The 13,841-nt window shown below is 41.7% G+C and overlaps 1 protein-coding gene across 9 annotated transcripts in view; it reads right to left on the reverse strand.

The window, feature by feature from the left end:
* Positions 1–13,841, reverse strand: part of inpp4ab (inositol polyphosphate-4-phosphatase type I Ab) — an 85,296-nt gene that overhangs the window by 21,993 nt on the left and 49,462 nt on the right. For 2 of the 9 annotated variants that reach the window (XM_087836755.1, XM_087836751.1), the window contains exons 9-19: positions 9,889–10,036; positions 7,505–7,635; positions 7,319–7,423; positions 7,115–7,223; positions 6,874–6,891; positions 4,939–5,125; positions 4,647–4,862; positions 2,723–2,864; positions 1,585–1,776; positions 1,053–1,085; positions 249–421 (exon numbers count right to left, since the gene is read on the reverse strand). In XM_087836755.1, the coding sequence (XP_087692881.1) occupies positions 249–421; positions 1,053–1,085; positions 1,585–1,776; positions 2,723–2,864; positions 4,647–4,862; positions 4,939–5,125; positions 6,874–6,891; positions 7,115–7,223; positions 7,319–7,423; positions 7,505–7,635; positions 9,889–10,036 (1,454 nt within the window). Of the gene's footprint in view, positions 1–248; positions 422–1,052; positions 1,128–1,584; positions 1,777–2,722; positions 2,865–4,646; positions 4,863–4,938; positions 5,126–6,873; positions 6,892–7,114; positions 7,224–7,318; positions 7,424–7,504; positions 7,636–9,888; positions 10,037–13,841 lie in introns of all 9 variants that reach the window. The other 7 variants (XM_087836758.1, XM_087836756.1, XM_087836759.1 and 4 more) reach the window with 5 other exon arrangements.

A 13,841-nucleotide genomic window follows, 5' to 3' on the forward strand; every position in this document is an offset into this window, starting at 1 on the left:
GAAATCCTTACTTACTGTGATCCCTTTGCCTTTACTCTTTACTCAGACATTTAATAGTCATATGAATACCGTAAAGCCACAAAGTCATAGAGCTCTGAACTCCTTGCTTTTACGATATTTACACTTTTCTTGGCCTTTTCCTTCACTCTGAGTCACTCCAGGATAAACGCATCATCTCAGACATACATTAACGGAAATATGTGTAGGTGAGTGTGTCTGAGTCACTTGGATGATGTTTGTGTGCTGACCGTTTGGCAGAAGACAATGTCGCGGCGGTACTGCAGTGACACGTCCATGGCTATCGTTGGGGCGATGTCCTGCATGAGCAGGAAGACCATAGACTTCTTGGCTTTGTCGCTCATCATGGCAACGCAGTCCGTGAGCGTGGTGAGGAGAGGGTACAGCGCCTCGCTCCACTCGCCTGCAACAAGTGCAAATAAACCATGAGAGACCAAACACAAATATGCCTTCAAACCAATAATTTCCACACCAAGTAGCAAAGATTGTGTTTTTCAGAGTCCACTTCTTGTTAAATTTGACAGAAACAGAAAAAAAAGACAAGAGGGACAACGGGGAAAGGAGAAGCACACACACACTGAAATCTTTTAGGGTGAAGCTCCAGGACTAGCCACAAATCCTGCTGGAAAGAACCTAAAAACACTTGCAGAGATCTGACAGAGCTTTTTGAGTCAAAAGCCTGCTGTCAGGCTTGTTCTTAAAAAATAGGAAACGAGCTGAGATAGTGTTACAGACCCCAGTCTTTATGTAAAGAAAAAGCTGCAATTTTAGAGCAGTCCCAGCAGATTCTAAAACAGTGACACTGATTTGTGGGTTTTTTTGGACTGAGGGCAGATTTAGGTATTAAAAATGAGTCAATCACTGTAGCTTTTTAAATAAATAAATAATGAGTTTTTGTAACTATTTCAGGGTTTGTTGGAGTTTACTCAGTCCAGACATTGGAATATCTCTGCCTGGGCATCTTATCAAAATCATTCTGAGTCCTGGAAAAGTGAGTAGAGTGAGAGGAGCACATGTGGGGAGGCAGCTCTTACCTGGATACGCCTCCTCAGCACTGGGGCTTCCATCTGGAAGAGGGGTTGGAGGTGCGACATGCATGATTAGCAGCACTGTACGCCATAGAGGGCAGAGACAACACAGAAGAAACACTGCAGACCAGAGTCCAAACATCCTTATTCTCTAATGGCTCACGAGGAGAAACTCTTTTCTGTCTTATTTTATGAAAATCTAGTGTGTTTTGGGGGGAATTTGGACAGATGTTGGACCCTGGTCTGCTACAACATATAGAAAATCTCAGATACAACAGCTACATTGCTGCAGTACTGCTGCAACACTGTGCACATAGACACGCAGACCATACATAAAACACTGAACACTTTTTAAAGACGAGTCATTTAAGAGCATTTTCTCAAAGAATAAAGTTGGCTGATGAGGTGAAGGAAAAATCTGCTCATGAATCCTCCAACTTCTTAAAAGTAAGCAGTGACCTGAGCTGAAAATAGATGTGGAGGGATGACTCAAGAAGAAGAAGAAGAAGAAGAGAAAAAACAGGAAAAAAAAACCTACAGGTTTCCTGTTCGGGGCTGGGAGGCCGTGCAGAGAGGGCAAGCTGAGAGGAAGAGGATGGTGGTGGAGATGATGATGATGGTGGAGGCGGTTCTAATAGTGATGATGATGATGATGATGGTGGTAAGGATGGAGATTCCTCTGACGTACTTTCTGGGTTGATCCAGAAAGCTAAACACTTCCCACCATCGCCTTTTCACACCCACATAAAAAAAATCAAGGGGTCAGCAAACAAGTTTAGAACTTTAGTATAAAACAACGAGAATATTTCAATTGTCTTATTTAAATAAATAAAGAGAACGAGTGGGTGAAACTGACTTTTAATCCCAAGTGGTGATAACTTCACACCATATCTGTCTATGTTGGAAACAAACCACAGCAAAACTATTTCTCAGTATTTACTGTCTCTTTGTGGTATTTTTCTCTGAACTCTGCAGAGCTGCTGACATCTTATCGGTGACTTGCGAGAGGTTTAACCTGCACTGGGTTTAAAGCCAGACTCCAGGAATACTGTCTTACTCTGTGGGACAGGGAGAGGCGAGGGATATAAAAAACACTGTAGTCCCACAACTGGGACATCTGCTCACTCATAACTGCAGATCTCATGGCTCCTATAAACGAGGTAAACACTGGGCTGATGAGCTTCTGGCCTCTTCTTTAGAGTCTTTTTTAAAATATAATGATGTTTTTGCTGTAAATTGTGGTCCTGTGCAGTTTCTGATCCCTCACCTGTGCCATCTGGTTTTACAACATAAAGGACCTCATAACTAAGAGATCCAAGCTGGTTTCAAAGTAATCCCATATTATTCTAGACTTTTTATACCAACTCCCACTCTTATGGCTCCCTAACTCACTAAAATGCAATCTTTTGACTTTGCTGTGCTTTTTTTAGTCCTCCAGTTTGCAGATATCTATTAATGGTACCAAAAGCATGTCAGTAAAGACATTTACCAGCTCTTGAATCATATTGACACTGTTTTCCTCCAACAGTTTACCACCTCTGGGCCAGATTAACATGTTAACAACACATGCATCTCTCCCCCCAAGAAACAGTATAACACTGCAAGCATAAATTAAAGAGTGCTGATGAGAGGGCACAGAAGTAAACTACAGCTAAAAGACTGTAAGAGTCTCTTACCTTTCTTACTGCTGCCACCCTGCTGGTCACTCTGGGTACTGTCCTGACTGCCGACGCTGGGTCTCCTCTCTTTCTGAAGCAGCTTGTCGACGCGCTGGATGATGCACTCCAGAGACTTATCCACATTTGACCACACCTTCTCCTGAGAGGACATGTTTACAACATTCAGCTGTTTCAGCTTCAATTTTAGAGAGTAACAAACCAATCAAAAGAGCGTCTTTAAGTAATGTGCTAAAAAAGAAACGGTGACACTTTGAAAATATTTATGTGCAAAAAAGGAGTAAAAGACGTGCACGTCTCACACCAATCCTAATTTCTTTGTATATATGCTATAAATGTTTGCTTGTATATAGTTTCAATTAGAAACAGCGTTACAACTCTGAGCCTGAAAGTCAATATTTGGTGTGACCACCTTTATTCTTCAGCACAGTCTGAACTCTCTTAGGCAGCTTTCTTGTCATGTCTTTAAGTCGTCTTCAGGAATAGTTCTCCAGGCTTCTTGAAGGACATTCAAAGCTCTTCTTTGGATGTTTCTGCCTTTTGTTCTGTTCTCTGTCAACATGATCCCACACTGCTTCAATAATGTTGGGGTCTGGGCTCTGGGGAGGCCAATCCATGACTGATATTACTCCACTGGTATTTTTTTACTGCATTCCTTGTGTATTTGGGATCATTGTCATGCTGAAAAATGAAGCTGTTGTCAATCAGATGATTTCCAGGTGATATTTCTACGGTGGCCCTGAGAGGCCAAACGGACTGCAACTTAAGAAAACACCAGCAATAAGAAAAACGCTGCAAAGGCACACAAAACACAACGGAAATAGGAAAAAACAGATTTCCAAAGCACATTTCTGTGGAAATGTTCAGGTACAAGGACTGGACTGAAAAAGAGTAAAAAAAAAAAAAAGAAAAAAAAAAGCAGCCAGCGTCCAAAGAAACACTTTGAAAGACCTTAAGAAAGCCTGGAAAAGTATTGCTCAAGAGTACTTTACAAACAAAAGAAAGTCTGTCCTCTTGGAAACAAAATATAACTAAATGAGGGGAAGTTCAGGACACAGTACTGTATTTATTGAAGAAATAAATTACAGCAGGGAATTATACTCAAGGCAGAGGAAGGAGAGGAGGAATTCAATCAGCGAAGATTCACGGATTTCATTACATGACCCTCGTCTCAGTACACAGAGGCAAAATGCACTCATGACAGTAATGTCACTTCAAGTTCATTACATTTGAATAAACATATTTTGCGCATCATTTACAACTAAGCAGTGTCAGAGAAGCCACCATTTCTATGAAGACTGTGTGATGACTGCATAATTTCTTTCCTTTGTTATTTATATTTTGCACTCATCACATTTTTTGAGTATAATAGCAGAAAAAAGTTTTTGTTTTTATATATCACTACTGTAGATAAATATCATATAACAAGAACAAGAACTTCAAATGACAAAGTGACAAGAACTTAAATAATAGGATGGAAACTGGCACTGTTAAAGGATAATCATTTAAATATTCTGATGCGTAGTTATGCATATATTTTCAATAACAAGAGCTCAAAAGTTCACTTATAAGCATCCTGAAGCTTTAACCACCACTCGTGTGTATTTTCAGATACTGCGTTTTACTTATATAAGCTAACAGATGGCTGAAAATAAAAAAAGATTGAAAAATGAACCCAGAGCTTCTCCTTTTTGAGTTGCACCTGTTTTTTATACTTTCAGTTGGAAATCTGTTAAATTACAAACTGCATGTCCTCTTCTGAAGATTGGTTGTCATCCAGCTTGGTACAGAGTGTAGTTAAGATCTTAAGCTGTATGCACAACGCGTGCCAAGAAACTAAGCTCATTTGTTCTCATGCGAAAATAAATAAATAAATAAATAAATCTGGAATCAAAAAACAGCCAAAAACTGCTGATGAACTCACCCACTCCTCTTCGTGCCAGTCCACATGCAGTGAAGACCGGCTGTTGCGACCGCTGTACTTTGCTGTCAGTGTGTCCTGGTCGTTGCGGAGCACTACTTGTTCGGACTCAGCGGAAGGAGACGCTTTGGAGGCAATGTACTCGGGCCGCGCTGCGTTCAGGGCCTGAATAGCTGAAGCTAGCAGCTTGCAGTCGCACACTGTCACCAGCTGACGGGTCTGAAAGGAAGAAGGTATGAATGAAATAAGAAGCGTCCCCACGTAACGTCACATCACTTCCAAAACCTTTTTGTACCTTATCAGCCAGACTGGCAAGCGTCCACTCCAGTCCGCTGGCCGATCGGTCTTTGGCAGCTCGAGACAGCCTCTCTGCGTAGTAGCTGACCTGAGTCTTCAGCGTGTTGATGTGGGCGATGATCTCTTTGGCTCGGACAATGTCCTGGGGTATGTAGATGATGGACTGAGAACTGGAGAGGGCGCTACTGCAGGGAACAAAGACACACAGACACGTCTGTATCCGAGCTGGGACTGAGGATGCTCTACACTCACCAGCCACTTTATTAGGTGCTTTATTACTTTATTAGGTACATCTGTTCAACTGCTCATGGCAGCAATTTAGTGCATTTAGACATGGTCAAAACAACCTGCTGTAGTTCAAACTGAGCATCAGAATGGAGAAGAAAGGTGACTTAATTGACTTTAAATGGTTGTTTGGTCTGAGTATTTCACAAACTGCTGATCTACTAGGACTTTCCCAGACAACCACAAACACAGAAGACCATAAAGATACAACTTTTGTCAGCTAAGAACAGGAAACTAAGGCTATAACTTGTGAGTGGCAGTTCACTGGGTAAAAATGCCTTCAGAGGAGAATAGCCAGCCTGCTTCAAGCTGATAAGAAGGCAATGATAAGCCACCACTCATTACAACCAAGGTATGCAGAAGAGCAGCTCTGAATACAGCAGAAGAGCACACCAGGTCCCACTCCTGTTAGCTAAGAACAAGAAAACTAAGGCTACAATTCACACGGGCTCACCAAATCTGGACAACAGAGGACTGGAAAAATGTCACCCAATCTGTGGAGCTTCAATTTGTGCTGTGACATTTGGTTGGTAGGGTGAGAATTTGTCATAAACAATATGACAGCATGGATCCATCCTGCTTCAGGTTGGATGACATCATCTCAAACTGGTTTCTTGAACATGAGGATGAGTTCACTGTACTGAAATGGGCTCCACAGTCACCAGATCTCAGTGCAACAGAGCACCATTGGGATTTGGTAGAACAGGAGATTCACATCATGGATGTGCAGCTGACAAATCTGCAGCAACTGTGTGATGCTATCATGCCAATATGGACCGAAAACTTTGAAGAATGTTTCCAGCACCTTGCTGAACTGTGCGATAAAGAATTAAGGCAGTTCTGAATGTCCAACCCGGTACTAACAAGGTGCACCTAATAAAGTGGCCTGTAGGTGTATATTTTTGTAATGTTTCTGTCTTATGTCTGAAATATGCTTCAGCAGGAAATATACGCTGTAACTGGAAACAGAATACTATAACAGGAAACGGTTTAGGTTTAAGAGGGGTTTCGGTTACGTCTTAAGTTAGAACGTAAACTTCCTGCAGAAGTCTAAAACAAGCTTCAGAGGGTCTGTTTCAAAAACGTAGTGAGAGACATTACCCACTACTCTTAACTTTAGTGTTTCACAGATGTACAAACATACAGTGTCTGCATGCACATGCCTGCTCTTAATGGACCGGAGAGACAACATGGAGCAGACTTCAATAAACGCCAGGGACGGGGAACGATACCACTCGCTTCACAAATTCAGACCATCTCATGTAGAAGAATTTTAAAAATGTCTCTTTAATATTGTCAGGGTCTGACTTTTTAAGCACAGAAACATGGTTTAATGGACTTTAAAATGACAACTGAATTTATAAAGTGAGCAGTATTCAAACAACTTTGTGACAAACCTTGTGCTCGCTTTAAGACAACACACATTTTAGTTCTATATTAGTTAACACAACACTGTTAAGACTGATGCGCCACGTGCCGTTATTTCTTTGCATTAACATAATAAGCTATGCAAAACCCCCATTCTTCCAGCTTAAAACTGAAAATACATTGTTGTACAAATCTTAAGGATCTATGAAAGTGTGATTTTTTATTTTGTATTTTTTTAGAAGTGTCAAATGAAAACAAGCAAAGCAGTGCAACGACTCACCATTCCTCCTCATATACGCTGATCGGAAAAGTAACAAAAACAAAATTAAGAGGAAGCCATAAAAAGGGAACTGCAGGATTAATGCAGAAATTGAAGAAACAAAGATGACAAAAAAACAACTGTTTAAATACAAATCACAAGATGAATAAAGCAAAATATAAAAACCCAAAACAGGAGCAGAGGTCATCGCAACTTGCTTCCCCCCACCTCTTTCATTTTCCTATGTGACGCCTCAACTTACTGTTTTTTTGCTTCCTCAAACTTCTGGATGAGCTTCCTCAGACCGCCGTTCTTAAAACCCTGGCAGTGAGCGGCCGGGGCGCCGACTGTTACCACATCATATGTCTGTTCTGGAAAGACAAACAAGGATGTTTTAAAGGCACAACAAGAAGTGCGTGCAATCACAGCAAGATTTGTTTTTTAATCATTTGTATTCGTGTCTAACCAAAACCCAGCTCATCCTGCACCCTCATCCTCTGAACGTGAAGGTTAGTGGGCATGAACTCCAGCTTCTTGTCTGCTTTCAGGTTACTGGCTTTGAATGATGGGCCTGACAAAGAGACGAAGAAGCTTAGTCGTTATGTTTTTAACTTTTTCTTTTAGGTGTACTCGGGCCTGCACGTACACTGACCTCTGTATTCACTGAGGTCAGACAGTGTCTCTTGGTAAGCGAGTATTATGTTCTGGTACTGAGAGACGATCTGCCGCCGCAGGTTCTCCCAGCAGGGGGACAACTCTCCCAACTCCTCCAACTCACAAACCCTGCAGACGGAATAGTTAGAAAGAGGGAAAAATGAATCATCAAGTACTGCGCTCGCTTCAATATGCATTTCAAATGACTTGCAATAATCCATAATCAGAAATAATTTCCATAATTTAAAGAATTTCTCTGATTTCAGCTTCTCGGACGGGATAATTTGCTGCTTGTTTTGGTTTAATGTAACATCCTTTCATTTATCCTCCCTCTCCTATACATCCAGGTTCAAGGTCATGGGTTTGGTCAGTCTAAGCAGAGAAACTCAGACCTCTCTTTTCCTGGCCGCCTCTTCCAGCTCATCTGGGGGAAAACTGAATTATTTCCAAGCCAACCGAGAGATGTAATCTCTCCACCGAGCCCTGCTCTGCCCTGGGGCCTCCTCCCCGCAGGACATGCCGGAAACACCACACCCAGGAGGTATCCATAAGGCATCCAAATCACATGCCAGAATCACCTCAGCTGCCTCCTTTTGATGTGAAGGAGCAGTGGCTCTAATCCAAATGTCTCCCCAATGACTGAACTCTTCATCCTATTACAAAGGCAGAGGCTGTCCACCCTTCAGAGAAAGGTTATTTTGTCACTTCTATCTGCAATCTCATTCTTTCTGTCACTATCCAAAGCTTGCGATCATAGTTGACGGTGGGGAGGTAGATTGACCGATAAACCAAACGCTTTGCTTTTATGCTTAGCTCTCTCTTCACCAAAGCAGAGCCCCAATCCGTCAGTCAACCTCCCGCTCAACTCTCCCTTTATTCATGAAGAAGTGCTTAAGGTAACTAAACTCCTCCACTTGAGGCAACAAGTCATCCTTGACCTGGAGTGAGCACTCTGCCCTTTCTTTGCTGAAGACCATGGCCTCTGACTTGAAGGTGCTCATTATCATTTCTGCAACTTAGATGCAAACCATCCCAGGACCTCTACCCAATGAAGCCAACAGAACAGAATCATCTAGAAAAAGCAGAGATGATATTCTGAGGCCACCAAAATTGAGATCCTCCAACTATCTGGCTATGACTAGAAATTTTGTCCATAGAAACTAAGGACACAAAGTTTAATGAAGCAATAAAGTAAATTTCTTTGGGTTTTAAGCTGCTGTAGAGAAAACAAAACATCTGAAAAGGTCAAACTGGGTATTATGAAGTTTAAGCTATAAAAAATTGAAAATTACGATTCTTGTTCTTTATGTATTAAATATTTAACCCCTCAGAGGTTTGAAACAATTATTGAGCTCACAAGCTTGTCTACGGTTATGAAGATGAATCATGAGACCGCCGAGTTGGGACCATCTATGAAGTGGAACACTGGATAAACCATAATGGTGCAAAAGCATGCATTTTAGGTCTCTGCTAATTTTTGTTTTGTTATATTCATTTGGCCTCCATCACAAAGGCCTAGAAACCAGTTACAAACCTATGAAAAACTGTATTCCCCAACCAGTTGGCAAGTGGTTGCTGGCTGTGTGCGACAAAAACCTCTTTATGACTGCACTGATGACAAGCAGATTTCTGTACTCAGCAGCAGTGTTTGCAGACAAGACACCCACTTGTCTGCAAACACTGTCCAACTACTGACCAGTAGGCCATATCGAAGTCAGTTTACACATCATTGGTCTCCTGTTGGCTATTACAGGAACTTAGTTTTGCCTTTTTTTTAATTATTAGTCATGTCAATTCAGTTTCTTTATAAGCACATTTTAAAAACAAGAGCTGACCAAAGTGGCGTACAGCTAAGAGGAAGAAAACAGAGCAGGAAAATACAGAAAAACTGAAGACGAACAAGTAAGAAAACAAAAGAAAAGAGTCAAAGCTCAGGCTTTAAAGATGTCGAGTGTTGATGAGGTGGGTAGTGTCCAAAGTTGAGAATATATTTAACAACTTCATTGTTATATTTTGTGATCAAAATGACTTCACAGTGCAATGGTGGGAAAATCGGATTTCTGGTGATGGTTGAAGGAAATAGCAGTTGTGATGATGTCCACGTCTCACAGAATTTAAGCAGGCTGCTGCTAAAATTCTCCACCTGCATAAATATTGCAGTTGAAACATCTGATGTTGTATTTTACACAGTGTTAACCTGTTTTGAATCCATTTTGAGAAACTATGCATTCTTTAAAAGCACAAAGCAAGGAGCGAAAAACGTTTTACAGATCAGCAGCAAACAAGAGGTTCAGCTTATTCAGTATAAGAAATGAAGAATAAGAAAGAACAAGTAACATGTTCTTTATTGGTAAACTTTAGAAATGCTGTACATGGCTGTACCTGGCTGCATCCTCCTCCAGCAGCAGTTTGACAAACTGTCTGGGAATGTTTAGAGACAAGACGCTCTCGGCCATCTGCTCCAGCACTCGTAGGTGGTTCCCATCAGTGGTGGGGAAGCGGTACATCCTCGACATCGTGCCGCCAAACACTGAAGCAACACAAAATTCAGTTAGCTTGGATTAGATGAAGACAGATCTGACAAAAGTTTTTCCTCAGTAAACAACGTTATTGCTTTCCGTTATTTTTGGACTGCCACTCAATCCCCGAGGTAAACAGACACCTCCCACTCACCGGGGACAATCAATACAACTCAACTGCATGTTGATGGAAAATGTGAGTTAGAGAAATGAAGGACGAGGAGAGAAAAAATAAAAAAACAACAGGTGCAGGGTTGAAATTCAGAAGACATACTCCTCTCAGAATATATGACTATGACGTTCTCTGCTAGCCATCGAGGCGGGGGGGCTGGGAAGAGATGCTGGCTGTCCGATTGGCCTCCCTGCTGCTGCGGAGCCTGGGGCGGTCTGCTTGCCTCCACCCCGGAGGGAAGGGTAACATCTCTTGGGTCTGGGTGCCGTTTCCATCTCTGGGGGTGGATACCTGGACCCGGGGTATAGAGTATGTTTGGGGAGTGTGATTGTGTGTACATGTCCATTTATGTTTATTCCTACGTTGGGTGAGTGCTGAGTGTTTGTATATGTGTGCATGAGGGTGGGAATGCATGTCTGTGTCTGTGTGTGCCTGTTTGTCTGTGTCTATATGTCAGGTCGGGTCTTAGACTCCACCTCTCTGGGAACTCCAAGGCCCTCCAAAGTGTGGAGGCCTATCTCCCCTCACCACACTCCCTGCCGGTGACTGATGCCCTCGGGGGTTGGTGCATTGTTGGTTCTTGGTGTCCGGGGCTGGGCGCTCGGGTATGTACCAGCTCACTCCCGGTGGCTACTTGGCGGGGCCTGGCGCCTGCTGCTCGGTCAGGCCTCTTCCGGGGCGCGGGGGGCCCTCGGGCCTCCGGCCTCTGTGCCTGCGGCTCGGTTCACTCTGGCACAGCTGGCTGCCGGCGGAGCCGGCGGGCACGCCGGTGCAGCCCCCTCTAGCTTCTGCCCGGTGGCTACTGGGTGACCCCTCGTCTGGGGATCCTCAGCCCTTCCCATGAAGGTGGCACGGATGCCCCTCCGGTGGTCCTCCTTGGGCTCTTGCACTCTGGGGCCTCTGGATGTCTGGGGCCTGGATCTCCTCCATGCCTGCTTCATGCCCTGGGGGGACGGGGCTATGGCTCTCTACATCCTCTAGCAGACCATTACATGGGGAAACCATTTGAATACAAGCGTGCCGATCCACACAGGTGTGCACATGGGTGTTCACTGTTTGTAGACTTAAATCACACCTTTCTTGGCTGCTACTTCAAAGCACATTGTGCGCTGTCTGTCCTGCGTGCTGCACAACAACATTCAATATTTAGTATTTACTGCTGTTTACACTTAGCTAGATTAATGCGATGGTGTTGTGTATAGTATGTTGCTTTGTTTTGTTTTTTTGCTTGTTTTCTATTCTTTTTCTCTCAACAGGTGATCCCGGAGATATTTTTTCTTCCCCCTTTTCTCACTGTCCCTCTCCCCTTTTGTTTTTCTTTTCCTTCCTCTTTCTTTCTCCCTTTCCTATCCCTCACTCATGTCTGTCCCGTCTGTAACAACTGAAAATAAAATAAATAATAAAAACAAAGGTCGATCAAATGGACCAATACGGCAATGCCATGATGATCCATTTGGCAAAATAAATCCATTGGGTATCCTTGTTGGTCTTCAGACAACAATTCTGACGGCTAAAGAACCAAATGGGACAGGCGGAAAAAAAAAAAAAAAGAATATATGACTATAAGGGTCAATGAAGCTCTGTAAAAGTGTCCAAATGAGTCAAATGAATTACTGCTCGGAGATTAGCTTGGTATAAAGATGTAGGTAAAAATGTTCATGTTCATATGTTGTAACTTGTTTTGAGCAGACATGTATGCCACATGGTGATATGGGTCTTCAAAGTTTTGCCTTTTTGAAGTTTTTTCCTGTGAATTATCAGAAAGCAGATCAAACATTCAGGTACCAATGCTCGTTTCTGTTCCTCTACATCCTACACACTGAAATGGGGCTATTGAAACTAGGTTTAATCCCATGATTTATACGCTTACAAGATCGCTCAATGAAACTTGAAGTATCACAGTCTTAGTGTACATTTGATTTGGTATCAGGAAAATGTAAGGCGAGTTAAAAAGCGCCACTACTATGTCCTCAAGGGACTTTAACTCAGAAAATATTCAGTGTGTGCAGAATACATTTTGCCTGGCATCTTTAAAATTAAATTAAACTAAAACTATAAAATATTAATTTCAACGAGTTAGTCAGTTTGTTTCACACTTTCTCCTTTGGTTTTCCATGCACATAAACCAAATACCCTAAGGTCTCAGTGACACAGGGCTACAGACCAGTATCCAACCATTTTACAACCTCTGGTCAATAGGGGAAAATTTGTATTCCCCACCCAGGTGCCAGGTGGTTTCTAGAGGCTGCTGGGCACTTTTAGGACCAAAACTCTCTTTGGTTACCAATAGTTTGCTTGGAAGACGCTGACTTGTCTTCTAAAACTTGTTAACTACTCTCAAAGGGAAAGGGAAATTGTGAAAAGTACAACCCAAACTAAAAAATCTGATTCAAGATTATAATTATAACTAGAAATGAAAAAACATTTCCGTAAACTAAAATAAAAATAAAAACCTTTGACATTTGAAAAATATAAAATTGAAGGAATTTTAAGAAACTTAATTATAGAGCGCATATCCTGAGTTTTTATTTTTGTCAGTAGTTTAATTGTTTTTTAATTGTAATAACTATGCTGATATTCCTAGGTCTTGCCTCTAACATGTGCCCTGCATACAATATTAATAGAATAGAATAGCTCTTTATTGTCACTGTTACAAGAACAATGAAAGGCAGTTTGGCATCTCTCCATGAGTGTGAAATGTACAATAGCGTAAGTATTTACACAATGACACAGACAAATTTACATTTAGACATGTACAATTTATACATATACCTGCATACATATACATACATATATGTATGTATGTATATATATATATACATACATATATGTATGTGTACACACACACACACACACACACACATTTCCACATGCACGCCTACATATATACATACACATACATGCAATCTGAGGAGCAGGTGCATTGTGAGGTACACACTCAGTGTGTGTGTGGGGGGCCTGTTGCTACTATAATAAATACGGTTATAAGAAATACAGTTTAAAAAGGTAGGAATGTTGGTTGCATTATAGTATAAATAAAAATACGATTTATAAATAAAGCGTAATGAGTGTTGGCAGTGCAGTTATCCTTCAAACAAGGTGGAGGTAGGGTATGTTTGACAGCCGGTGGGTAAAAACTTCTATTGAGTCTTTTTGTCTTTGACCTGATCAACCTGTTCAACCTTAATTAAATAGACTAAAACGACCAGAGAAACTAATAGAAACGACATTAAATCTAAACATTTTCAAACGACAGAAACTAAACTGAAATAAGAAAACCCACTCTGGAAACTTAACTGAAACTAAACTGAACTGAAAATCAAAAGTCAAAATGAAATAAAAATAAAAAACAATTAGAAAATACCTACAAGTTGTGGTGTGTTGGCACAACACTGAAGGCAAATTTTTGCCATTTCTGGTTTGTGCGACAGTTTAGCCGAGTTTCACTTTCACTCAAACAGTAAACAACAAGTGTTTCTAAACAAGCTTACATCTTGTTAATGGAGGTTTTATTGTGAACCACCATGTGACTGACAGCAGCTTCTAGCAACCACTCAACAACCAGCCAGGAATTAAACATTTTTCCTTCCCACCAAAGGTTGCCAGGGATCCACAGACTGATCTCTAAGCTTATGTGAAAGGGT

The sequence above is a fragment of the Neolamprologus brichardi genome, chromosome 23 (assembly GCF_056152115.1).
Source record: "Neolamprologus brichardi isolate AB-2024 chromosome 23, ASM5615211v1, whole genome shotgun sequence".
NCBI classification, from domain to species: domain Eukaryota; kingdom Metazoa; phylum Chordata; class Actinopteri; order Cichliformes; family Cichlidae; genus Neolamprologus; species Neolamprologus brichardi.